This window comes from Rhinoderma darwinii, chromosome 4 (genome assembly GCF_050947455.1).
Source record: "Rhinoderma darwinii isolate aRhiDar2 chromosome 4, aRhiDar2.hap1, whole genome shotgun sequence".
Classification (NCBI taxonomy): Eukaryota; Metazoa; Chordata; class Amphibia; order Anura; family Rhinodermatidae; genus Rhinoderma; species Rhinoderma darwinii.
This window is the reverse complement of record NC_134690.1, coordinates 211206193-211233514: the sequence shown is the minus strand read 5'-3', so window position 1 is coordinate 211233514 and position 27322 is coordinate 211206193. Positions and strand designations below refer to the sequence as shown.

General features: G+C 44.7%; 1 protein-coding gene across 6 annotated transcripts in view; it reads right to left on the bottom strand.

The window, feature by feature from the left end:
• The window catches only part of ANKRD6 (ankyrin repeat domain 6), a 198245-nt gene that overhangs the window by 40314 nt on the left and 130609 nt on the right, over positions 1-27322 (bottom strand). For all 6 annotated transcript variants that reach the window (XM_075862144.1, XM_075862148.1, XM_075862147.1 and 3 more), the window contains exons 4-8: positions 23236-23334; positions 12471-12569; positions 11721-11819; positions 11037-11135; positions 10557-10655 (exon numbers count right to left, since the gene is read on the bottom strand). In XM_075862144.1, coding sequence (XP_075718259.1) covers positions 10557-10655; positions 11037-11135; positions 11721-11819; positions 12471-12569; positions 23236-23334 — 495 coding nt within the window. The remainder of the gene's footprint in view (positions 1-10556; positions 10656-11036; positions 11136-11720; positions 11820-12470; positions 12570-23235; positions 23335-27322) is intronic.

Genomic DNA, 27322 nt, shown 5'->3' with positions numbered 1-27322 from the left:
CTCCTGAGGAGGATCCTGCTTGTGTTTTGCCCCCATGTATAATCATATCCTCTGTTGATTCTGACTTACCTCTAAAATTGCGGCTGATCAAGGTTCAGCTCCCGAGAACCTTCCTGAGAACAAGCTGTTTGATCCCCTGCAATTCCGGCTAAGGGTACTCTGGGAGAATCATGACTCTGCAATATCTGGCCATCCTGGCATCCTGGGTACCAAACACCTCATTTCTAGAAACTATTGGTGGCCTGCGTTGCTTAAAGACGTTAAGGCCTACGTAGCCGATTGTGAAACTTGTGCTAGGTCCAAGACTTCCAGCTCCCGACCAGCGGGCTTACTATGTTCTTTGCCCATTCCCCAGAGACCTTGGACCCATATCTCTATGGATTTTATCACCGATCTGCCTCCATCTCAAGGCAAGTCGGTGGTGTGGGTTGTAGTAGACCGCTTCAGTAAGATGTGCCGCTTTGTGCCCCTCAAGAAACTACCCAATGCCAAGACGTTAGCTACCTTGTTTGTCAAACACATCCTGCATCTCCATGGGGTTCCTGTCAATATTGTTTCTGACAGAGGGGTACAATTTGTTTCATTGTTTTGGAGAGCTTTCTGTAAAAAGTTGGAGATTGATCTATCCTTCTCCTCGGCCTTCCATCCTGAAACTAATGGCCAAACTGAGAGGACTAATCAGTTTCTAGAACAATATTTAAGGTGTTTTATCTCTGACTGTCAAGATGATTGGATCTCCTTCATTCCCCTCGCCGAAGTTTCCCTTAACCCCTTAAGGACGCAGCCTAGTTTGGGCCTTAAGGCTCAGAGCCCATTTTTCAAATCTGACATATTTCACTTTATGTGGTAATAACGTCGGAATGCTTAAACCTATCCAAGCGATTCCGAGATTGTTTTCTCGTGACACTTTGGGCTTCATGATCGTGGTAAAATTTGGTCGATATATTCAGTCTTTATTTGAGAAAAATTGCAAAATTTAGAGAAAATTTAGAAAAAATAGCATTTTTCAGAATTTAAATGCATCTGCTTGAAAAACAGACGGTTATACCACCCACAATAGTCACTAGTTCACATTTCCCATATGTCTACTTTAGATTGGCATCGTTTTTTGAACATTATTTTATTTTTCTTGGACGTTACAAGGCTTAGAACATAAACAGCAATTTCTCATATTTTTAAGAAAATTTCAAAAGCCTTTTTTTTAAGGTACCTGTTCAGTTCTGAAGTGGCTTTGAGGGGCCTATGTATTAGAAACCCCCATAAAGCACCCCATTTTAAAAACTAGACCCGTCAAAGTATTCAAAACAGCATTTAGAAAGTTTTTTAACCCTTCAGGCATTTCACAGGAATTAAAGCAAAGTGGAGGTGAAATTTGCAAATTTCGTTTTTATTTCTGAATTTCAATTTTATTCTATTTTTTTTCTGTAACAAAGAAGGTTTTACCAGAGAAACACAACTAAATATGTATTGTCCAGATTCTTCAGTTTTTAGAAATGTCCCACATGTGGCTCTAGTGCGCTCGTGGACTAAAACACAAGCCCCAGAAGCAAAGAAGCACCTAGTGCATTTTGGTGGTGCTTTTTTATTAGCATATATTTTAGGCAGCATGCCAGGTTTGGAGAGGTGTTGAGGTGCCAAAACAGTAGGAATCCCCCAAAACTGACCCCATTTTGGAAACTGCACCCCTCAAGGAATTAATTTATGGTTATTGTTACCATTTTGACCCCGTAGTTTTTTCACAGCGCGTATTTGAATTGGGCTGTGAAATTAAAAGAATGACAATTTTTCCAATAAGATGTCATTTTTGATCAGAATTTCTTATTTTCACAGGGAACAAAATGGCCCATTTTGTTGCCCAATTTGTCCTGAGTGCGGCAATACCCCATTTGTGGTGATAAACTGCTGTTTGGGCCCATGGGAGGCCTCAGAAGGAAAGGAGCGCTATGTGTTTGTTGGAGTCCAGATTTTGCTGGATTGGTTTTCGGGTGCCATGTCGCATTTGCAGAGCCTCAGAGGTATCAAAGCAATGGAAACCCACCAAAAGTGACCCCATTTTGGAAACAAAACCCCTCAAGGAATTTATTTATGGGTGTTGTGACCATTTAGACCCCACAGTTTTTTCACAGAATTTATTTGAATTGGGCTGTGAATTCAAAAAAATGTAATTTTTTCCAATAAGAGGTAGTTTTGGCTCAAAATTTCTTATTTTCACAAGGAATAAAATACCCCAATTTGATGCCCAATTTGTCCTGAGTGCGGCAATACCCCATTTGTGGTGATAAACTGCCGTTTGGGCCCATGGGAGGCCTCAGAAGGAAAGGAGCGCTATGTGTTCTTTGGAGCCCAGATTTTGCTGGATTGGTTTTCGGGTGCCATGTCGCATTTGCAGAGCCCCAAAGGTATCAAAGCAATGGAAACCCACCAGAAGTGACCCCATTTTGGAAACTACACCCCTCAAAGAATTTATTTATGGGTGTTGTGACCATTTAGACCCCACAGTTTTTTCACAGAATTTATTTGAATTGGGCTGTGAATTAAAAAAAAATATATTTTTTCCAATAAGAGGTAGTTTTGGCTCAAAATTTCTTATTTTCACAAGGAATAAAATACCGCATTTTGTTGCCCAATTTGTCCTGAGTGTGGCAATACCCTATTTGTGGTGATAAACTGCCGTTTGGGCCCATGGGAGGGCTCAGAAGGAAAGGACCACCATGTGGCCTACTGGGAATTTTCTGGTGCTAAGTCGTGTGTGCAGAAGCCCCTGAGGTATCAGTACAGTTGAAACCCCCGAGAAGTGACCCCGTTTTAAAAACGACACCCCTTAAGGAATTTATCTAGAGGTGTAGTGAGCATTTTGACCCCACAGGTATTGTGTAAAAGATAATGTGCAGCAGTTGGTGCAGAGTGAAATTTGCAATTTTCTATACATATATGCCAATTCAGTGTCCGATATATTGTGCCCAGCATGCGCCACCGGAGATATACACCTCATAAACTGTAATGTTGGCTCTCCCGGGTACGGCAATACCCTACATGTGGCTGTTATCAGCTGCCTGGGCACGCAGCAGGGCTCAGAGGGGAAAGATGAGGAGGGGTAAGCTGTGCGAAGTGGATCAGAGCGAGTAAAACTGGGGTAAATTAAAAATAAAGGGATGGATGATAAATTTGAAAACACTCTTTCATACAGAGCTCTGGTTTTTCGGGACACGCGTCACATTGATATATTGTGTCCTTCCTTATCCCCCTCTTATAGCAGACTCTGCACCTCTTTTGACTTTTTCCCCTCTTGCCAGTTTGGGGAACTTCTCCTAAAAAGTGTTGCCCTGGTACGATGCCTGTGGCCCCGCTTCCAGAAGTACTGTAAGGCTTCAGGACTTGATCTGACAAGTCCACCCCTCCCATGTACCTATTGTAGTCCAGGATGCTGTCTAGTTTGGGGGTCCCTGTACTGGTACCTCGTGTGGGTACTGGTGTGGCATCTCCCTGGTCTTGTACTTGACACACAATATGTTGCTGCTAGATTGTGCCCTGCTCTCACCCCTTCTGAGTGTTTGCCCAAGCAGAGTCTTAGGGAGGCCTCTCAGGTTTCTTCTAGCAGTGCCGCATGCCGCAGGACTTCTGGAAGCGAGGCAGTTGAAGAGTGGGACGCTGGTATAAAAATGATCCAGGTAGAGGTGGTAACCCTGGTCCAGCAGTGGGTGCACCAAATCCCACACAATTTTTGTATTAACTCCCAGTAAGGGGGGGCATTCTGGGGGCTGAGAACTGGTGTCCTTCCCTTCATATATCCTAAATTTGTAGGTATACCCGGATGCACTCTCGCACAGCTCATACATCTTCACTCCATACCTTGCCCTCTTACCCGGCAGGTACTCGCGGAATTGAAGCCTCCCTTTCAAATGTACCAGGGATTCATCTATAGAAATACACTTCTCGGGGGTGAATGCTTGGGAAAACCGGGCACTGAAATGGTCTAATAGGGGTCTCCATTTATACAAACGTTCAAAACTGGGGTCATCTCGGGGTGGGCACGGCTCATTATGAGTATAATGTAAGAAGCTAAGTATTGCCTCATTTTTATTTTATTTTTTAGTTTCCAGCTCAGTTCTGAAGTTGCTTTGAGGGGCCTATATATTAGACACCCTTATCAAACACCCCATTTCAGAAACTAGACCCCTCAAAGTATTCACAACAGCATTTAAAAAGTTTATTAACCCTTTAGGCGTTTCACAGGAATTTAGAGCAAAGTAGAGGTGACATTTAATTAATTTAATTTAATTTATTAGGCACCATGTCCGGTTTGAAGAGGTCTTGTGGTGCTAAAACAGTGGAAACCCCCCAAAAGTGATCCCTTTTTGGAAACTAGAGACCTTGAGGAATCCATTGTAGTTTTCTTGGGGTGCATGCGACTTTTTGATCAGTTTTTATTCTAATTTTAGGTGGCGTGGTGACTAAAAAAACAGCAATTTTACTATTGTTTTTTATTCAATTTTTTTTACAGCGTTCACCGTGCGCTATAAATGACATATTCACTTTATTCTGCGGGGCGATATGATTACGGCGATACCAGATGTTTATAGTTTTTTTTTTATGTCTTATGGTGTTTGCACAATAAAATACATTTTGTAAAATATAATTTATTTTTTGTGTTACCTTATTCTAAGAGCCATAACTGTTTTATTTTTCCATCAGGAAAGTCGTGCGAGGACTTATTTTTTGCGTAATGAACTGTAGTTTCGATCAGGACCATTTTTAGGTACATGCGACTTTTTGATCTCTTTTTATTCAATTTTTTGGGAGGTGAAGTGACCAAACAATTGTGATTGTGGTACGGTTTATTATTATTTTCTCTTACGGCGTTCACCGCGCGGGATAAATAACGACATCGTTTTGTAGTTCAGGACGTTACGGACGCGGCGATACCAATTATGTATAGTTTATTTGTTTATTTATATATTTTTATTAATAATAAAGAACTGATAAGGGAAAAAGGGGGACTTTTACTTTTATTACTTTTAAATCTTTTATTTTCTTATTTTTACACAACTTTTTTTTACTTTTTTACACTTTTTTTACTTTGTCCCACTAGGGGACATGAGGGCAGGAGGCTCTGATCGCTATTCTAATACACTGCACTACATGCGTAGTGCAGTGTATTAGAGCTGTCAGCTGTTCGCTGACAGCAAGCATAGTGGGTCCTGATTTTGTCGGGACCCACTAGGCTTCCGTCGATGGTTTAGCCAGAGTCCATTGTTAGGATTCTGGTTGCCATAGTAGCCATCACGGCCCGCTATCGTGTAGCAGGCCGGCGATGGCAGCTTAACCCCTAAGAAGCCGCGATCGCTATTGAACGCGGCTTCTAAGGGGTTAATCGGCGGGGACCACCGCGATCGGTCCCTGCACACTAAGCTGTGATAGCCTGCTGTCGGAAACAGCAGGTATCACAGCTCAAACACGCGCCGGAATTAAATGGCGCCGTGTTTACTCAGGTCAGTAATAGTACTGACCTGAGCGCGAACGTTCTACTTAGCAGGACGTACTATTACTGACCTGAGCGCGAAGGGGTTAATAACTGGGTCAGTAACTCGTCGGGGGTCTCCCACTTTTTCTGTCATTTTGGCTTTAATCCACGTTTCTCCTCCATTTCACCTGGTGGTTCCAACAATCCCGAGGTAGATGTAGTTCATCGGGAACTGTGCACAGTCTGGGCCCAGGTTCAGAAGAACCTTAAGGCGTCCCAGAGCATCCAAAAGACTCAGGCAGATAAGAGACGTTCCACTAACCCCTTGTTTGTGGTCGGGGATGTGGTGTGGCTGTCCTCAAAAAATTTGCGCCTTAAAGTCCCGTCCAAAAAATTTGCCCCCCGGTATATAGGGCCGTACAAGATCATTGAGGTCCTTAACCCTGTCTCCTTCCAGCTGAAGTTACCCCCGTCCTTTCAGATACACAACGTGTTCCATGCCTCCCTCCTGAAAAGTTGCTCGCCGTCCTTGGCTACCTCGAGGAAACCTCCGGTCCCTGTTCTCACTCATGAAGGGGTAGAATTCGAGGTGGCCAAGATTGTGGACAGCAGGATGGTCCAGGACTTCCTCCAGTACCTGGTCCATTGGAGAGGTTACGGGCCTGAGGAGAGGACTTGGTTACCCGCCCGGGATGTTCACGCCGGGTTATTGCTCAGGAAGTTCCATCTTCGGTTCCCCAACAAGCCAGGTCCACCTAGGAAGGGTCCAGTGGCCCCTCATAAAAGGGGGGGTACTGTAATGGATTTGCCTGACACAGCTTCTTTGTCGACGCCCTTGGTTAATCAGCCTGCATCTGTGCCTAGATCTGTTAGAGTGACTCGATCTGCTACCGCTCAGGCTGGGAGGCTGAGGAGTGGGAGAACCTATCACAGCCTGGCCAGACGGAGCTAGCTCCCGCCCTCTGTCTATTTATACCCTCATTTCCTGCTCCTCCTTTGCCTGTGATTCTTCTGTTTCCTGGCTCTGCTGCTCCTGCTTGTACTATTGTCCTCTGCTTCAAATTGACCCTGGCTTTACTGACTACTCTCCTGTTCTGCGTTTGGTACCTTGTACACTCCTGGTTTGACTCGGCTCGTTCACTACTCATGTTGCTCACGGTGTTGCCGTGGGTAACTGCCCCATTTCCCTTAGCTTCTGTGTACCCTTGTCTGTTGGTCTGTCGTGCACTTATTGAGCGTAGGGACCGTCGCCCAGTTGTACGCCGTCGCCTAGGACGAACCGTGCAAGTAGGCAGTGACTGTGTGGCGGGTAGAGCTCACCTGTCTGTCTCCCTACCCCGTCATTATAATCTTTCATAGACAAGGAGACCTGGGACGTAGAGGACAATCAGTCATACCTAACAAATAAAAGTGATATATTCAAAACAATCACCCGGAAGTTGTGGATCAGTCCTCTAGCAACTGCCCATCTCAACCACATTCATAGACAAAGGGAGTGACAGTCCAATGGTATAGATAATAAAACCGTGGAATCATAGAATGACTATAAGACTGCCTTATCCCAGTTTAACAATTATGAGCAAGTGTGAACTAGGTACATTGTCTGCCAGACAAAGTATCATAGGAACCCCTATTGACACCCAGACAAGGAGAGCCGTTAGAGAAAACAAGTAAAGGAAATATTGTCATTGAGTCCAGCCGGCTTGACCGTACCCATGGAAAATATCCAACGTGCCTCCCTCTGCAAAATGCATTTGTCCCAATTCCCACCACATAGTGCCATATCCAACGTGCCTCCCTCTGCAAAATGCATTTGTCCCAATTCCCACCACATAGTGGGGGACGGACCCTCTCGATCCCCAGAAAACTCAGATGATTCGGATTGCCCTGATGTTTATCCCAGATATGACGGAAAATCGGTGTCTCGGCTTGTTTAGCCACATCATTAACGTGGTCCCTGACACGTCTGCTGAATTCCCTAATGGTCTTACCAACCTATTGTATACCGCGGCTACATATCATCAAGTAAATTACCCCTTTGGTCTTGCAGTTCACGAAGTTATAATTTTTGTATATACGTCCTGTAGTCGTGTTAGAGAATGTCCTGCCTGCTGTTATAAATTCACAGGCTTTACATGACCCACAGCGGTAGGTCCCTGTTGGGGCCCTTGGCAACCATGTTTGAGCCGTGACTGGTTGCATGTAGCTGTGTACTAATTTTTCCTTCAAATTCTGTCCTCTGCGGTATGTAATCGAAGGGTTATCATCTAACAGTTCTCATATATCTGGATCGGCCTTTAAAATGCCCCAAAAGGTATTAAGTACATGTCGAACTTGCTGGTGCTTAGAGAATCATAGGTCCCTATGATCCTTAAACCCGTATCCTGAGCCTCCCGAATTCTCGGATTCAGTAAATCATTCCTATTTGTTGAGAGAGCATGCTGATGTGCATCTCTGAGAACCCATTCTGGGTAACCCCTGCTCCTAAACCTCCATTTCATCTCTGACGCTAATTGATAGTCAGAGAGGTCTGTGCAATTTCTCAGAGTACGCAAATACTGCCTCTTAGGGATCCCTTTACGAAGGGGTTTGGGATGCCAACTATCCCACCTCAGCAGGGTGTTTGTGGCAGTTGGTTTCCTATGTATTTGTGTCCTCAGTTTACCAGACCCTAATTTACTAATCACAAGGTCCAAGAATGCAATTTTTTTTAACAAACTCAGCATGCTCAAATCTAGAGCTTTTCCAGAGTATCAGCACATCATCAATAAATCTTACCCATAATAGGATATTAGAAGTGTGATGCTCCATCGAATCCTGAAAGACAACCTCCTTTTCCCACCAGCCCAAGTAGAGATTAGCAAAAGTGGGGGCACATGGGCTACCAATAGCCACTCCCCTGAACTGGTGGAAATATGCTTTATTAAACACAAATGAGTTGTGTTCAAGAATGAATCTAAGAAGTCTCACAACAAATACATTATGATTAAAAAACTGAGTTCCCCTCGAATTAAGGAAGTATTCCACGGCTTTGCAGCCCCTATTGTGAGGTATCGAGCTATATAGGGCCTCAACGTCCAGGCTGGCCAGAAGCACGTCTGCTTCAAGTTGTATATCCTCTAACCTCTTGAGGACATCAATTGTGTCCCTCACATAAGATGGAAGTGTAACCACAAATGGACACTATCCACATACAGACTCGTATTCTGAGTGATACTGTCAATTCCAGCCACTATGGGACGGCCCTTCAATGGAGCAGTGCCCTTATGGATCTTGGGTAGACTATAAAATGTAGCTATCACTGGGAATTCTGGCAAAAGAAACCTGAATTCCCTTTGGTCGATCAATCCATTCCTTTTGGTTGCCACAAGAATGTTTTTAAGTACCTCTCTATAGGAGTTAATGGGATTTGAAGGGATAATCTCATAACAATTGCGGTCGTCACGTATCGCGAGGCACATAGATACGTATGCCTAGTGATCCATGACGACCACATTCTCTCCTTTATCTGACGATTTCACAATAATAGATTCATCTCTTTCCAAGTTCACTAGGGGTGACATTGGCAAGATCACCTCTGTGACAAATACGGGAGAATTGGTCAATGGCAACCTTGAGGAACACGTCTATTGGTGTATTATCGCTCATAGGGGGATTCTTATTTGAAGGTAAGACCAAGTCAGTAAATAGGCCTACTGATGTCCCACCCTCATTGAGCAAATAACCCATAGTCCTAAATAGGGGCATATCCTCCTCATCTAGACCTAGTTCCAGACATCTATGTTTGTCATTGATTTGAAATAATTTTTTCAGTTTAAGTTTCCGTCCGAACAGTTGTAAGTCTGTAACCCATGTAAAAAGATTGAAAGTGGGACTCGGAACAAAAGCTAAGCCTTTCTTAAGAAGATTAATTTATCCTTCAAATAGAGCTCTTTGAGACAGGTTAATCACCTGCATATCATCAACTGGGGCCCTTATCATTATTTCGCCCTCGGAGAAGGTAATCCGAAATTGGGCTTATTTAATATTCTAATTTTCTGAGAGACTACATTTTGGGTTTTCTTAAACTGTTAGCTATAATCATCAACATTAAAAGAAAAAAATGCTGGAAATCACTCTGTGTGTAATGAATCTATATAATATGAGTTTCACTTTTTGAATTGAATTACTGAAATAAATTAACTTTTTGATGATATTCTAATTCATTGAGAAGGACTAGTATATATTTCAGGAGACCAGCTCCTTCTCTTTACAATCCTGTCTTGCTGTAAGACAATGGGCTGGAGCAGGAGCCTTCCCCTATCTGCCCCGTCTGCAGTAGGACCACAGATAGTTAAGCCCCTCCCTCTTTGCTAAGCACTGCCCCTACAGCCGCTCACCAGCTGCAAATGGAACAGATCAGCAGGAAATTAACCCCAGTGTTCTCTGCATAATTTCTACAAGACTGTTTGTTTCAGGAACGTGCAAAATATCCTGCAGACTGACAGTCACTGGGGGCAGGTTTAGCTACCATTTACTTTTATGATTAATTTCTAGGTTTAAGGTTTTTTGTAAAGACACATTCAGAAACATGTCTGCTCTCTAATCACTACTTTAGCTCTCATATCGCCACATCTGTGAACCTCCAGAAACCTCTCACATTATAAGCGACAAATTAATAATTAAAGACGTTATCTGGGATGTGAATATTTCTTATTAGGAGCTGGAAATACTTACCCATCCTTACTCCCGGCGATCCAGCGCTGACACCAGTGAGCCCCGCTGAGCCCGATTGGCTGCAGCGGCTACATGCTACATGCATGTAAATAACCACCGTGAGTGCCTCAGTGCTGGATCATTTCCAGCCCCTAATAAAAAAAAAATCCAATCCCTGATAACTCTTTTAAGGTTTAGTGGCACTTTAATACTGTATATATACAGTGACACTGCTGGTCTCCACAGGATCATGGAGATCTGGCAGCATTAACTAGCTGATAAAGGGTTAATCGGCAACCTCTATTTCCTATATAATATTGAACCTAAAGATCCTGGAAAATACAAATAATAACACTTATCATAATGTATATATAGTGTAGAAGAAGTGAGAAATACTTACATTATTAAGAAGGGTAGCATCAGCTCCTGCTTCTAGGAGCACTTTAATAACCTTCCTATGATTAAGAGCAGCAGCAACGTGGAGAGGTGTATCACCTGCCTGCACATTTCACAAATAAACCTTATGAGTTTACATTATGCACTTTACATATTACAAAACTGATCCACAAATCTAGTCAGCTCCAGACAAGGCCCTGGCAGTGTGGTCAACAACTGACTAGGCTGCTTAAAGTTCCTTGGGTCTGGACACTAAACAAAAGTCATGTCATGCGTTATAATAAAAAAGGAAACACTGTCAAGCATGCATTGCTTAAGATGTTATTTTGTAAAGACGGTACTTTAACCTAAAAAAATGAAAGTAAAACGCACACTGCTGATAATTTATGTGTTCCTTCTTTATGCCAGCGATAAAATTGTCATTTGATAATAATACAGTTTTGTTAAACTATGATTTGATTAATATAGTGCAAGATCTACTGACCTGGTTCTTCTCGTTGACAGAACAGAATGCGCTGAGTAGTATCCTGATGACAGACAGGTGATTGTAACGTGCTGCGACATGTAAACAGGTGTCTCCCGCCTGCAAATCAGAACTTGTTCAGGAGAGATGCCCCCCAAATATACATTGTTCACTAAACCGTAGGATTCGACTACAAAGCAGCTACATAACCCTGTCCCCACTGTGGTAATAAACCACTGCACGGAAACCAATCCTTTGGAGATAGATAGATAGATAGATAGATAGATAGATAGATAGATAGATAGATAGATAGAAATATACCAAGTCCAGCAGCACCGGCAGCGTGTGGGTGCAGGCTCTGAGGGAAAGACCAAGTCCCAGATACACAGAAGTCCAAAAATGAGCAGCAACTCCAATAGTAAGTAAGGGTGAAAAAAGTGGGTACTTTTATTGCACGGGCAATAAAAGTACCCACTTTTTTCACCCTTACTATTGGAGTTGCTGCTCATTTTTTGACTTATAGATAGAAAGATAGATAGATAGATAGATAGATAGATAGATAGATAGATAGATAGATAGATAGATAGATAGATAGATAGATAGATAGATAGATATGAGACTATTCTACTTCATACAATGCATTATATATTCAGCTTAACTGAGAACACACACAGGTAATATTTTGTAAACCGGCTGCCAACTTACATGGTTTTTTAAATCAGCCCGAGATCCTGCAAGCAGTAAGAAACGACAGCTCTGGGAATGACCATTTTGGCAAGCCAGATGGAGAGGTGTGTTTCCTGCCTTATGGAGAGAACAGATAAATAAACCAAATAAAATTAAAGCTTATATTTTTCATAGTAAAGTGTTGTTTAGTAAGTGTTTGAATTTGTCCTCTTCTTGTCCCTGTTAAGAGGCTTTTATATAAAAGGTCCCCCACCCCTTTTTCTCTTGTGATCATTGCACATACTGGACAAATCATCCATAAGGTCTAATAGATTATGTATGAATCAACCCATAAGAAATAGACCCCAGTGGCAAAATATTGGCTCCAAAATCAGCTGCAAATTGGTCTGTCTTCAACTAGATTTTTGGTGCCCTTTATTTTTCCTGACCCTTTATCCACCAGAGGATCCTCTGGTACTCTGTTGGGGCAGTCCAAACCTAAAGGGCATTTAAAAGAGTTTTCTTAACCACTAACCTCTTTTAAAATGTCAAGATTGGAATGTAGATAAGACTAATAGGATAACATCAACCTGACGCACATAACAATCATGTCATCAAATATTAACAGTTTTGCCAGAAAGATGTGATCATAATAAACGCATGCAATTTGTCAACTTAATCCATAAAAACAACAACACTTAAATACTCTGATGCAAAGGCTACGGAAGCGACACTTCACACAACAGTAGGTAATCCAGTAAAAAGTGTTTGATCTAACACAATTCTCACCTTGTTTTTGGCAAGAACATTAGCTCCAGCTTTAACAAGCAGCTTGACAGATTGACTGAATCCATGCCAAGCTGCTTCATGCAGGGCAGTGTTACCATCCTGTGGAAGACAGACAGCAGATGAGTTACTCTAAATTAGACATGCATTGCTATAATTATATATGTATTTTTTTTGGGGAGGGGGGGACAGATTGAGTCATAGTTTTATTTTGATAACAGAAATACATCTTAAGAGAAAAATAAATTTGTTCCTTCCTGATCTCAGGATGAAAATTATAAACTTAATGTTAAATGAATTGGAAAGCTAAGGATCGCAATATCGATCTCCAGGACTCCTGCAGATTTGTATAAGCCTAGAAACCAAGAAGGAAATGTTTTAACAGCAAAGATTAAATGAAAACTATATTGAACTATTGATAATGTTTAATGAGGACATGAGAAGTGTCACAACAGTGCAGAATAAGTCATTCGGATTTTGGCAAGATGAGGTGAAGGAGCATAACTAAATGCACACATGCGCTTACTAGTCATAGTCAGTTCCCTCATAACAAAGCCTACATAAAAGTGACAGCCACAGTGCTGCCTTAACATGCCCCTTAACTGCACCAGCCACTGGCAGCACTCCTGTGCTCCTCTGGCCTGGATATATGCATATTTATGTGCGCACCTACACATTGCTTTGAGGGCAGCAGAGACAAGCAATTGTCCTCTGCAGCCTTGTTCTCAAACCACCAATATTGTAATGACAGCAGTTAGAAAGTAGTGCATCCTCCGATTGCGGTTATGATTTGAGAACACACTTTGAACTTACTGTGGGCTGTTGGTGCTCCTCTCCTGCTCAGTTCCCGACATGCCAATTCCTGTTCATTGAATTACTAGCCTTATAATGACAGCACTGCTTCCCTGGCTACTGTATGGTATCAGAACACATAAGCCTGGGATCTGTGTCACAATACCTGTACTTAATGTGGACGCCTCATTCCCCTTGCATGTGCCCAGGATTGCACTAAATATGTTGGAGATACCTAAAGCCTAATTCCCGGAAACACCTAAAATATAGGTGTAATGGCAGCTGAACTCTGCATACTACTTTTCCCCTTTTCTACCATCATAGTGACTCAGTAAATTGTCCTACAGAAAGATATCTTTATAGGGTCTACACACTGAACAGCTGGTGGTCAAGTGTGACTTTATTCTCCTGACACATAATTGTGACCCTAGAGTAAAAACAAAAAAATCGCTATGTGGCAAATCTTTCAGATGCCATAGAATTCCCAAATCATAACTAGCCATAGTGCATTTCAAAGAAGCAAGAAAGAGCTCTTCTTTTTGTTTCCAATTAATCTTTATCAAATGCAAAATCCAGCCTAAGACCAGTCCTGAATGAAGACATCAGGGGAGGCTGTGACAGTGTGGAGTCTTTGTGCATAAATATTCATGGAGCAGGTAATAACGGATAACTACTAATTGGAGTTTGTTATAAGCCACCGAACATACTGTAGCGGAACAGGCGGAGGATGAATGCTGCAACAAATAGAAAAGGCAGAAAATAATAATGGGGTCCTTATTATGGGGGACTTTAACTATCCTGACATTAATTGGGACATAGAGGCTGCTGGATGTGCTAAAAGCTGGAAGTTTTTATACACAATTCAAGACATTTATTTTTGGTAGTTGGTAGATAAACCAACCATAGGGGATAATGTGTTAGCTCTGGTGTTATCTAATAGACCAGACACAATATCAAATGTGGAGGTCCGGGACCACCCGGGCCACAATGACCATAATATGATACATTCTGAAATAATATTTAATAAAACAGTATGAAGGGACTGGAATCATGTAATGGAAAATAGGAAGACTGAAGCTAAATGGGACATTTTTAAAGAAATATTCCATGAATTGTGTAGTAAGTCTATACCCTCTGATAACAAAACCTCTGGGAATAAACGGAAACCAATATGTATGAATTGGGAATTACTAAATATAAAAGGAAAAAAACAAAGAGCATTTAAAACATTGAAGGCTGGGGGTTCAGGCTTACAAAGATTTTAAAAGGAAATGTAAAAAATGAAATCAAGTTTGCAAAGTAATACACAGAAAATACAAACCGCTAACGACAATAAAATAAATCCCAAAAATATTTATAAATATATAAATACCCCAAAAAAATAAAAAATCGGATTATATTGTCCCTCTTAAAGAAGACCATGGAAATATAATTGTAGAGGATACAAGGAAAGCGGAGATATTAAACAGGTACTTGTGTGCCAGATATTCAGGGGGACAGTAATAAAGGTACCCCACCCAATATCACCTGCTTAACACAGGAGGAAGTACAGCTGCGTCTGACCAAATTAATTGTTGATAAATCCCCTGGACGAGACAACATTCATCCACGGGTATTAAGGGAATTGAGCTCAGTAATGGAGATACAATGGTCTTCTTAGACTCTCTTGTAACAGCATCAGTCGATGACGGCTGATCTTGTACCAATATTTTACAAGGGCAAGAAGGTGGATCCAAGTAACTACAGTCCAGTAAGTTTGACATCTGTGGTATGTAAAGTATTTGAGGGTATTCTAGGAGATGAACTGCAAAAGTATGTAGCGGTGAATACTATAATAACTGATAACCAGCATGGATTCATGAAAAACAGATTGTGTCTAACCAACATGCTAGGTGTCTATGAGGAGGCATGTGCAAATCTGAATGTTGGTCATATGACTGATGTGATATATCTGGATTTTGCAAAAGCATTTGATACTCTACCACATAAAATATTTGAACTGAGGCTATAGAGGCAGGGACTGCGGGACAATATATACCTGTGGGTAAAAAATTGTTTAATGGGCAAAAAACAAAGTCGTTATAAATGGTGCTTACTCTAAATAGGCCAACGTCAGCCGTGGGGTACCATAAGGATCGGTGTTAGATCAAATTCTTTTTAATCTCTATATTAATGACCTTGTGGATGGGATTGATATTAAGGTGTCAGTTTTTGCAGATGATACAAAACTTTGTAGGATACTTAAAACTTTGCTTGAGAGACAGAGACCTAGAGAGACCTAGATAAGCTGGCAGCAAGGGCAAAAACATGGCAGATGAATTTTATTGTTGATAAATGTAAAGTAATACAACTAGGCCACAGAAATAGCATTAATGCATATACATTAAATGGAATAAAACTGGGGATAAAAGAACAAGAGAAGGACCTGGATATTTTGGTTACAAATAAGCTAAGAAGTACTCAATGTCAAGCAGTAGCTGCAAAAGCAAGTAGGATTTTAGTGTGTAGAAAAAAAAGAGATAAAACCTGTGACTCAAAGGTAATATTACCCCTCTATAAATTTCATTTGTAAGGCCACATTTTGAATATGGGATTTTGTTTTGAGCTTCACATCGTAAAAAGTACATAGGAGAGCTGGAGAGCGTTGAGAGATGTGTGACTAGATTATTAAATGGGGTGGGAGGTCTCTCTTACAATGAAAGGTTCAAAAATTTTTGTCTGGTTCTGCTTGGAAAAAAAAGATGCCTTAGAGGTGATCTTATTAACATGTATAAGTATATGCGTGGTCAATACAAAGAAGTAGCACACGATGTGTACTTTCCAAGGACTTTACAAAGGACCAGGGGACGTGCATTGTGTGTGGGAGAAAGACGTTTCAGACGTCAAAATAAGAAATTTACAGTTAGAGTAGTCAAACTATGGAATGACCTACTACCCCAAAAGGGAGTAATGGCAGATACTATGTCAGCATTTAAAAAATGTCTCAATGTTTACTTACTGATGAATGGAATTAAGGGTTAGAACTAATTTAGCAATGAAACATGTGTAATTAAGCGAGAAAGGTTGAACTTCAAGAAGAGGCTGGACGCAGCTGCAGGCTTGAGGGAAGCCGACATGACCGTCCTGGTAGGGAAAGGGTTAATGTTAAGAGGTGAGGGAAAGGTGAAGAAGCTGAAGGAGGGACGGGGAGGAGCTAGGGGGGACGGGGGGGCCGTTACTGCGCTTCCCGCTGTTTCTCGGCATTGAGCCGGAAGCAGCGGGAGGAGTAGTACACAAGAAGCAAAGCTCCCCGTTGCCCGGCTTTTTAGTATGGCAGAGGCCCTGATTTTAGAGCGGCTGCGTGCCGCTGCTGTGCACCACGGTCCCGGATGGCTGGAGGAGACCGTGGCTGCATTAACGCGGATCCCGGACGCCGTTTCGCCACGTCGGGCACGGCGTTCGGGGTCTGTTGTAAGGGACAGGCTCCCCTCCCCCGGCCCCCCTACGAGCATGGCTATGGCGGCGGGGGGGGAGTCGGCAACAACCGCTCCTGCGCTGGGCAGGCAGAGAGCGGTAGCAGGGGTGACGGCGATGCAGGCTGTGTCGACCCGTCCCTCTCGGCGGTCCCGACCTCCAGAGCGCCTGAGTCCGGAGGTAGTCCCGCGGACACGGCGTCGCAGAGGGAGCCCGATCCCGGACGATGCAGGCCAGGCAGCTGGGAGGACCGCCCCTTCCCAGGCCCTGCGTCCTGGCAGGAATCCCAGGCCGCGACGGGGTCCGGCGGTAAGCAGGGAGTCGCAGGCCGGGCTCCCTGTCACCCCTCCCCCATCAGATGGAAGATGTCAAGAGCAAGGTACGGCCGCCCCGCATGGTGATGTTCCGGCCAGGGGGCAGGCTTCGTCAGGATCGTCTAGACGGACGACTAGATCTGCAGCGACGTCGAGGCAACAGGTCCGGTCGGAAGTCTGGGTCCCGGCGGTCGGGCGGCAGGTTGCCGGCCCATCGGTCAGCGCGTCCTCATCCCCTTTCCGAAGAGGTCGTTGGGAGGGACAGTCGTCGGCGAGAGAAGAACTGGAGGAAGGTGAACTGGACGTCTATCGTCGAGGTCAGGATGGTCCGGCTGACGGGAACACAGCGCCTGTGCAGCCCGGTGAGTGTATAACTCCTTTATTGTCTTATCCAGCGATTTTTATGTCGGGTGTCGGCGGGGGGGCTGCTAGCATAGCATCGGGGGCCGGTAGTGGCGCGGGCGGACGCGACGGAGCGGGTTTGGCAGATTTAGTGGGTTGCTTACGGGAGCTGGTGGGGCGCCTGGATAGGGCCGCGGCGCCGGTAGTAACGGAAGTGTCCCCTGCGGTAGTTTGGGAAGGCCCCAGGGAAGTGGGATCGTTGCAGGCGCGTCCTGTGGTGGCGGTTAGAGAGGCGGTCGCGGTGTCGGTGCAGACTGAGGCACAGAAGGACGGCGATCGAGTGCGCATGGACGATCGTGCTCGGGGGGAGGTGTATGTTTGTTTTGAGGGTCCGTTGGGGGCGCATTTAAAGCAGGAGGTGCGTGATCGGATCTGGAAAGATGAATATGTTGAAATTTTTTCTCTCTTGCCGCTGGCTAAATTCAATTTGGATAAGAGCAAGCGGGATGAGAGTAAAAAGGACGAGGAGGAACGGCGGCGGTATAGGCTTATCCCGCAGACGTTCGTTAATTGGTCGCAGGCGTTCGCCATATTGGCTAGTGTGATAGGGGAAAAGGCGCCGGAAAATTGTTCGGCGTTATTTTGTTATTTTGATGCTATTGGGGAGGCTCATAGGGCGTATGGGGGTCAGGCGTGGCTGCGATATGATGAGCAATTCCGTCAGCGGAAGGCGGTTCGGCCGGCGATTCGGTGGGACCAGAAGGATATTGCTCTCTGGTTACGGGTTACGGTTCCGGTTAGGCAGCCCTTTCCCGGGAGCGGTGGCCAGGGAGGCCAGACTAGTCAGAGTGGACCAAGCGGCGGGGGAAAGGCGGGGTTTTGCTGGCAATTCAATGAAGGCCAGTGTAAGTTCGGGGCCACGTGCAAGTTCAAGCACGTGTGCTCCGAGTGTAATGGTGCATCACACGGGGCGGCAAAATGTCTGCGTAAAAAGAGGTCCGGGAACCAGCACGGGGCTGGTCAAGGGGGTGTCGCCGGTGAGGGTGGAAAGGATGGCCCCTTATCTAAATGAGTATCCGGATAGGGCGGCGGCTAAGTTGCTTTATGAAGGGTTTAGTGTTGGTTTTGTTATTCCTCCGCCTCCTTATGAGGTTCCGGTTACGCGGAGAAATTTAAAATCGGCTTACGTGCATGCGGAAGTCGTGTCGGAAAAGTTGTTAAAAGAAGTTTCGTTGGGGCGCATGTCGGGGCCATTTGTGGAGTCGCCGGTGAAAGATTTAGTTGTGTCCCCTTTGGGTATTGTCCCTAAACGCGAGCCCGGAAAGTTTCGTTTGATTCAACATTTATCGTATCCCAAAGGTTCGTCGGTAAACGACGGGATTGATCACGAGTTGTGTTCCGTAGTTTATACCTCATTCGATAAGGCGGTGGGGTTAGTGCGGGCTGCGGGTCCGGGGGCGCTGCTAGCAAAAACCGACATCGAGGCGGCGTTCAGGTTGTTGCCGGTGCATCCAGAAAGCCAACGGCTGTTGGGCTGTTTTTGGAATGGGGCCTTTTACGTGGATCGGTGCCTTCCGATGGGGTGTTCTCTTTCTTGTGCATACTTCGAGGCGTTTAGTAGCTTCGTGGAGTGGGTAACGAGGGGAGTATCCGGGGTCGATTCGTTGATCCATTACTTAGATGATTTTTTGTGCGTTGGCCCGGGGGGTTCGCCGGTTTGCGGTAACTTGCTTCATGCCCTGCAGAAGGTGGCGAGGGATTTTGGGATCCCTTTGGCGCCGGAAAAAACGGAGGGCCCGGTAGCGACGATTTGTTTCTTGGGAATCGAAATTGACTCGGTGGCAATGGAGTGTCGGCTCCCGGCGGATAAGCTGGGTGCTTTGAGGCTGGAGGTGCGACGGGCTTGTAGAAGGAAGAAAATGTCGTTGAGGGAGCTTCAGTCGCTGCTGGGGAAGTTGAATTTCGCCTGCCGGATTATGCCGATGGGGAGGGTGTTTGGTAGAAGGTTGGCGGCGGCAACGGCGGGAGTGCGGGCGCCGCATCATTTTGTGAGGCTCAAGGAGGAGCACCGAGCTGATCTTCAGGTTTGGGATGACTTCTTGGGACAGTACAATGGTCGCTCGCTATGGATGGCCCCAGCGCAGGATACGAGTGATCTGAATATTTTCACGGATGCGGCTGGGGCGGGTGGCTTTGGAGCTTACGGGGGAGGTCCGTGGTGCGCAGGTCAATGGCCGGCTAGCTGGGTGTCCAGTGGATTGACGCGGAATCTGGCCCTGCTCGAGCTGTTTCCCATCGTGGTGGCGGCTACCATTTGGGGGGACAGGCTCAGGGATAAGAAGGTCCGTTTTTACTGCGACAACATGGGTGTGGTGCTTGCCATTAATAACATCACGGCGTCCTCTCCTCCGGTAGTTCAATTGTTGCGACATTTAGTGTTGGTGTGTTTGTCGCTGAACGCGTGGGTGGTGGCGGTGCATGTCCCGGGTGTACGGAATTGTGTTGCTGATGCTCTTTCTCGCTCGCAGTGGGACCGGTTTCGGCAATTGGCTCCGGGAGCGGAACGTATTGGTTTGGCGTGTCCGGATCATCTATGGGATCTGGTATCGGTCCCGTAGAGCAGCTGTTACAAAGGTCTTTGGCGGGCACGACGTGGAGGGCTTATGCTGCTTGTTGGAGGCAGTGGGAGGAGTGGGTAAGAGAGTTGGGTGATGTCAATACGGATAGAGACAGGTTGGTGGCACTTTTGTATTGGTTAGGGGATGCCTGGGAGGCGGGGTTTTCAGTAGCGAAGGTGAACCGGTTTATATCCGCGGTGGCGTTTGGGCTTAAGTTGCGGGGCTTGCGGGATGTATCGAAGGAATTTCTGGTATCGCAGGCTTTGAAGGGGTTGCGCAGAGGTAGGGTGGAGGCGGATAGTAGAAGGCCGGTGTCGTTTGCTTTGCTGGGCTTGTTGGGTGGTTCATTGGCATCGGTATGTCGTTCTTCAGATGAAATGGATTTGTTTCGGTTGGCTTTCTCGTTGGCGTTCTTCGGAGCATTTAGAATAGGTGAGTTGGTGTCGCCAAGTACTAAACAGGCAGGGGGGCTGAGATCTGGGGAGGTGAGCCTTTTTGCAGATCGGTTGGAGGTATGGTTGCGTAGATCAAAAACTGACCAATTAGGGAAGGGAAAACTGATAGTTTTGTTCGCTCTCCCGGGGTCGGTCATGTGCCCAGTAGAGTGCATGCGTGGTTTTACAAAAAACAGGGGGTCTCCAGATTTGCCTTTGTTATGTCATGTGGACGGGTCGTTCTTGTCCAGGTTTCAGTTTGGAGCTGTTTTTAAAAAATGTTTGACGGCGGTTGGGGTTGCGGCAGGCTCATATTCATCTCATTCCTTCCGGATTGGCGCAGCAACGGAAGCAGGGCGCTGGGGGTTGGATGATGAGGGGGTGAGGCGTATTGGTCGTTGGGAGTCTAAAAGGTTTAAGTCCTATGTCCGCCCCCATATGTTGTAATTTTGTTGTTTATGCTTGCAAATGTATATGGTGGTGCCTAACTGTGTTTTCCGTTTCAGATTCGCCTCCTTGTCTGGTGTGGTTGATGGGTCATTCGTACGTGCACTGGGGGGCTTTGAGGGCGGACGTCCGCCCGGATGGTCGCCAGTTGCGCATTCCGCGACAGGATGCGGTTGTGCATTGGCTGGGGTTTAGAGGTATGTCGTGGAACAGGGTGTTGGCGGAATTCCAGACATATGTGCGGCTTGATAGGGTTCCGGAGGTTTTAGTGTTGCACGTGGGTGGGAATGACTTAGGAGTCCGCCCTTTTCGTGAGTTGGTGCGGGATATCAAACATGATTTGTTGTGTTTGTGGGTATCTTATCCCAAGTTGGTGGTAGTGTGGTCGGACATAGTCCCAAGGAAGCATTGGCGGTTAGCTAGATCGGTGGAGAGAGTCAATAAGGCTCGGATAAAAGTTAACCGGGCGGTGTCCCGTTTTGTGGCAAAGAACGGGGGCATTTGCGTGAGGCATAGGGATTTGGAGTCAGGATTGGGGAATTTCTGGAGGAGTGACGGGGTTCATCTGACCGAGGTTGGCATTGATATTTGGAGCTTGGCTATAGCAGAAGGCATAGAAAGGGCGGTGGTGGTGTGGAGGAACTCACAGGCTTAAGGTGGTCAAGGCCTGTTTCGCGGTGGCGGGGGGAGTCCTTGAGGCCAGTCAGTACAAAATGGTGGGGGGGTCGCATCGGGGGTATGCGTCCCCCAAAAAAGGTACATGGTTGAAGACTTCATCGGGTGTTATCCCTTTGAAGTGGTCTTCTGGTAGAAGGTATGTCACTTGAAGGCTTCATCGGGTGTTATCCCTTTGAAGTGGACTTCTAGTGGTCGGTATATCACTTGAGGGCTTCAACGGGTGTTATCCCCTTGAAGTGGACTTCTAGTGGGTGGAGCCATCTGCAGAGGTGAACGGTGCTTCCGAGCTGGTTTACGGCTGGAGGTAATTAGTGGTTTGCAGATGGCTAATTCGGTGTGTTCTTGAAAGGAACATCTGAAGGGGCTTCAAGGACTTCCTCTGCTCGGGTTAATGTTAACGTTTAATGGTTATTTATGATTCTGACCCATGTTGGGTCATGTGAATTATTAGGAGGAATTCTCTGGTGGATTCCTAACTAGTTATCCGAATGTTTCGGATTTAAATTGTTTTTATAAAACTGTGAAATTAATAAACGGCTGCTGTGGCCATTTCACATCCAACCTCGGTGTCATGTGTCGTTACTAAATGGGGGTGGGGGATAGTATGGCTTAAGGTTAACACACGACTCTACCTAGGCAGGTCAAGAAGAGGCTGGACGCAGCTGCAGGCTTGAGGGAAGCCGACATGACCGTCCTGGTAGGGAAAGGGTTAATGTTAAGAGGTGAGGGAAAGGTGAAGAAGCTGAAGGAGGGACGGGGAGGAGCTAGGGGGGACGGGGGGGCCGTTACTGCGCTTCCCGCTGTTTCTCGGCATTGAGCCGGAAGCAGCGGGAGGAGTAGTACACAAGAAGCAAAGCTCCCACCCTCCCACCCTTGTTTTGTTACTCCTTAGGTCTTCTGTACGTCCGTATATGAGCGTTGTGTTTTATTTTGTGTGTTTATTTAACATGTTTTTCTTTTTTCCGGAGTAGGTTCTGTTGTCATGGCAGCTGGCGGGGGGAGTCCTTGAGGCCAGTCAGTACAAAATGGTGGGGGGGTCGCATCGGGGGTATGCGTCCCCCAAAAAAGGTACATGGTTGAAGACTTCATCGGGTGTTATCCCTTTGAAGTGGTCTTCTGGTAGAAGGTATGTCACTTGAAGGCTTCATCGGGTGTTATCCCTTTGAAGTGGACTTCTAGTGGTCGGTATATCACTTGAGGGCTTCAACGGGTGTTATCCCCTTGAAGTGGACTTCTAGTGGGTGGAGCCATCTGCAGAGGTGAACGGTGCTTCCGAGCTGGTTTACGGCTGGAGGTAATTAGTGGTTTGCAGATGGCTAATTCGGTGTGTTCTTGAAAGGAACATCTGAAGGGGCTTCAAGGACTTCCTCTGCTCGGGTTAATGTTAACGTTTAATGGTTATTTATGATTCTGACCCATGTTGGGTCATGTGAATTATTAGGAGGAATTCTCTGGTGGATTCCTAACTAGTTATCCGAATGTTTCGGATTTAAATTGTTTTTATAAAACTGTGAAATTAATAAACGGCTGCTGTGGCCATTTCACATCCAACCTCGGTGTCATGTGTCGTTACTAAATGGGGGTGGGGGATAGTATGGCTTAAGGTTAACACACGACTCTACCTAGGCAGGTCATGGACCTGCGTCTTTTTTCAACTTATGTTACTATGTAATGATGTTTATGGTAATACCTTATCCTGTCTGTCCAAGGCACAGCCTTCTTGTATCAATATTGCAAGAATGTCACTGTTTCCCACCACGGCTGCCCTGTGCAAGGCTGTCTGCTGGCCCTGTGACATAAACAGAAAAATCATCACGTTTCAATATGCGTGAAAGAAACAACTGAATAAAATAAGCTACGTAGTATTGAAGGGGCCGTTAAGCCATAAATCAAATATTTAATAGACTACGAAGAGAGAGTTACCTTTATATACATGGTAAGCTTTGTTCACATTGGCATTAAGGCTTCTATTTCTAGTGGATCTGTCATTAAGGCCATTGCCAGAGGTGGTGGAAATTTTCTGAAAACTGAATTTAGTTTTTTTGTTGTGTTCTTACTGCGTATAATAGTGAAGAAAGCTATGCTATTCTGCTGACAAAAGAAAAAAAGGTAGAAATCTGAGGAAACAGAGGCTGACTGGTGCCAACTGATGGAACTTGCAATCTGAAACATTTCATTAAAATAATTGAAGACCTTACCACAAACATTTCTCTATTTAGAAAATGGAAAATCAGCATTAATTTACTTTTTTTCTTAGGGTATGTTCACACGCTTAAAAAAAAAACGCTGAAAATACGGGGCTGTTCTCAAGGAGAAACAGCCTCTGATTTTTTTAAGCAACTTACGTTTTTTACGGCCATTTTTGGAGCTGTTTTTCTATTGAGTAAATGAAAAACGGCTCCAAAAACGTCTCAAGAAGTGACATGCACTTCTTTTTACGAGGCTTATTTTTTATGCGGTCGTTTTTAAAAATGGCCACGTGAAAAACACCCCGTGGGAACGGAACGCCGTTTTTCCCATTTAAATCAATGGGCAGATCTTTGGAGGCATTTTTAGCTGTTTTTCGGGGTGTTTACGGTCCGAAAAACGGCTGAAAATAGGCCATGTGAACATACCCTTAGTGCAGCATGGTGGCTCAGTGGTTAGCACTGTTGCCTTCCAGTGCTGGGGTCCTAGGTTCAAATCCAACCAAGGACAATATCTGCATGGAGTTTGTATGTTCTCCCTGTGTTTGCGTGGGTTTCCTCCCACACCCCAAAAACACAGCAATAGGAAATTTAGATTGTGAGCCCCAATGGGGACAGTGAGTGTGGACCTCTGTACAGCACTGCATAATATGTTGGTGCTATATAAGTAACAGAAATAAATAAATAATACCCTTATAGTTCTCTTCCTGGACCATACAGCTGTTCCTGTGAACAACCCTGCCCTGATGGTATCATTAGATCAGGCTAAATCCCATGATTTCGATTTTTTGGACAATAGCGCTCTGCGATTTTTCCGCCACAGAATTCGTTTGCGAAAAATCCGAAGCAAATACAGTAGCAGCAAAGTGTATGAGATAAAACAAATCTGCGTAAATACTGATCGGAAAAAACACTCAGAAATTGACCTGCGGTGCGGAAATATATTCCGCAGCATGTCAATTGTATTTGTGTAAACGTTGCTTATTTGTTACGGGAATTCCCCATTGAACTCAATGGGAGGTAAATCTCGAAACAAACAGCAGTTGTTTTGTTTTTTGCGGCGGGTTCTAAAAAATAAAAAAAAGGCTGATACTTACCCAGAAGTCTGTGTTCCTTCCTCCAGAACCACCTCCTGGGATGACGTTTCATCCAATGTCACCGCTGCAACCAATTACAGTCTGTAGTGGCGGTCACATGGGATGAAACATCATCCCAGGAGGCCGGCCTGGGTGACTTCAGAAGGCCGGCCTCCCGGGATCACGCTTTATCCCAGGTGACCGCCGCTGCATCCAATCACAGGCTGCAGCGGTATCCTGGGATGAAACGTCATCCTAGGAGGCCAGCTGGTGCTGCAGTTTTCCGTAGCGGACATTTCAGACGAAAAAATGCACCACAGTGCGGCACACAGGACGGATACGCTGCGTGCTTTTGCGCAGCGTATCCATCCCATGTGAACCTGGACTTATAGCTTCAATTGACTCTGTATGACTTCTAGCTCATATGGCGATATGTAAAGATGTAGAAGATTTGTTGCAAGGAAATCTACAGCTGAAATTTGTTACATATATAATTTAAAAAAACTCTATGTAGATGTATTGGACAGAAATTTCTGCAACAAACCTGCCACGTGTGAACATGACATAACTCTTCTCCTTGGCTTGACCTGACATTAGTTCTGTATCTACTTATTGTCAATATTATTTTATATCCTGTCATCTACTATATTAATGGTAGTTGGTGTCTATAATCTTCCAAAGACAAACCCTTTATTCTATACATGGTCTCTGGTGAAAACCGCCACCTATTTTAAACTACCATCCTGCACTGACCAGCCGTGACACTACGAGTCCACATCCCTGCAGGCAAAATTTTAATATAGCCACAGACTCCGAAAAATAGCAATTTCTGAAGCATTTGCCCATTCATTGGCCGATAGTTGCCCTATTTACACAGGGCAATAATAGGGAACGAGCGTTCGTATGAACGCTCGTTTGCCCGATCACGATGGACAGTGTACCTAGGCCTGTAATTATAACAAGGGGCATTCACTACATCTGGAGAAAGGAAGGTTTCTACATTATCATTAACAAGGTTTCTTTACTGTCAGGGTATGTTAACATGCTTAGCAAAAAAAGTCTGAAAATACAAAGCTGTTTTCAAGGGAAAACAGCTCCTGATTTTCAGACGCTTTTTGAGCAACCTGCGTTTTTGCTGCATTTTTCGCAGCGTTTTTTTACGGCCGTTTTTGGAGCTGTTTCCAATAGAGTCTATGAGAAAACGGCTCCAAAATCGTCCCAAGAAGTGTCCTGCACTTGTTTTGACGAGCCATCATTTTACGCGCCGTATTTTGACAGCGACGCGTAAAATGACAGCTCGTCTGCACAGAACATCGTAAGACCCATTGCAAGCAATGTGCAGACGTTTGCCGACGTATTGGAGCCGTCCTTTCAGGCGTAATTCGAGGCGTAAAACGCCTCCATTACGTCTGAAAAGAGGTTGTGCGAACATACCCTCACTCTCTACCAATAGGATTTTATGATGGTTAATTAATTTTAATGAAAAGAAGATATCAATACCTATAAAGTCCAGGCCAGACAGAAAACCTGTTTCAGCAATAACATCCATATACCTCAATACTGGATATAGAATACCTATGAAGACATATATAGACAACAATACTAGAAGTGTAAGGCTGGGTTCACACACCCTATTTACGGACGTAATTCGGGCGTTTTAACCTCGAATTACGTCCGAAAATACGTCTCCAAAGCGCCGGCAAACCTCTGCCCATTTATTTGAATGGGTTTTACGATGTACTGTGCCGACGGTCATTTTTTTTAAAAATGACGGCCGCGTCATGTGCATGTCACTTCTTGGGACGTAATTGGAGCCGTTTTCCATTGACTCCATAGAAAAACAGCTCCAATTACGTCCGTAATGGACGCTGCGAAAAACGCCTGCACATGCCATTACGTCTGAAATTCAGGAGCTGTTTTCTCCTGAAAACAGCTCCGTAATTTCAGGCGTATCGGACGTGTACGTGTGGACATACCCTAAATAACCATAGTACAAGTAAAGCACTAACCAATATCAAAAAAATATCTTTATTTGGAAAATATTTAAAAACTTACATAGACCATCACATACAATATAAAACAACACATAATAAAAACGTGGTAGTGGTATCTAGGAGCAACAAATGTATCATATTATACATCCATGGAATCAAACAGTGTATTGTCAAGGTATTGACAAAACTGTACAGGAATACCTCAACAGTTAACGGTATACTAAATATGTACACACTGGACAAAAAATACAAATGACAGTGTCAGACTGTCATGACTGATCCAAGATATAAAAAATATATAAAGTCAAGAACAGATCCATGTCAAATACCAACCCATATTCTGCATGTCTGCCCCTAAATGAGTCAACCACAGACAACACCAAGACACCCCGACGTACGTTTCGCCGTCAGCTTTTTCAACCCCTTGCTATGATCTGATCCTGACTCTATATATTTTTTATATCTTGGATCAGTCATGACAGTCTGACACTGTCATTTGTATTTTTTGTTCAGTGTGTACA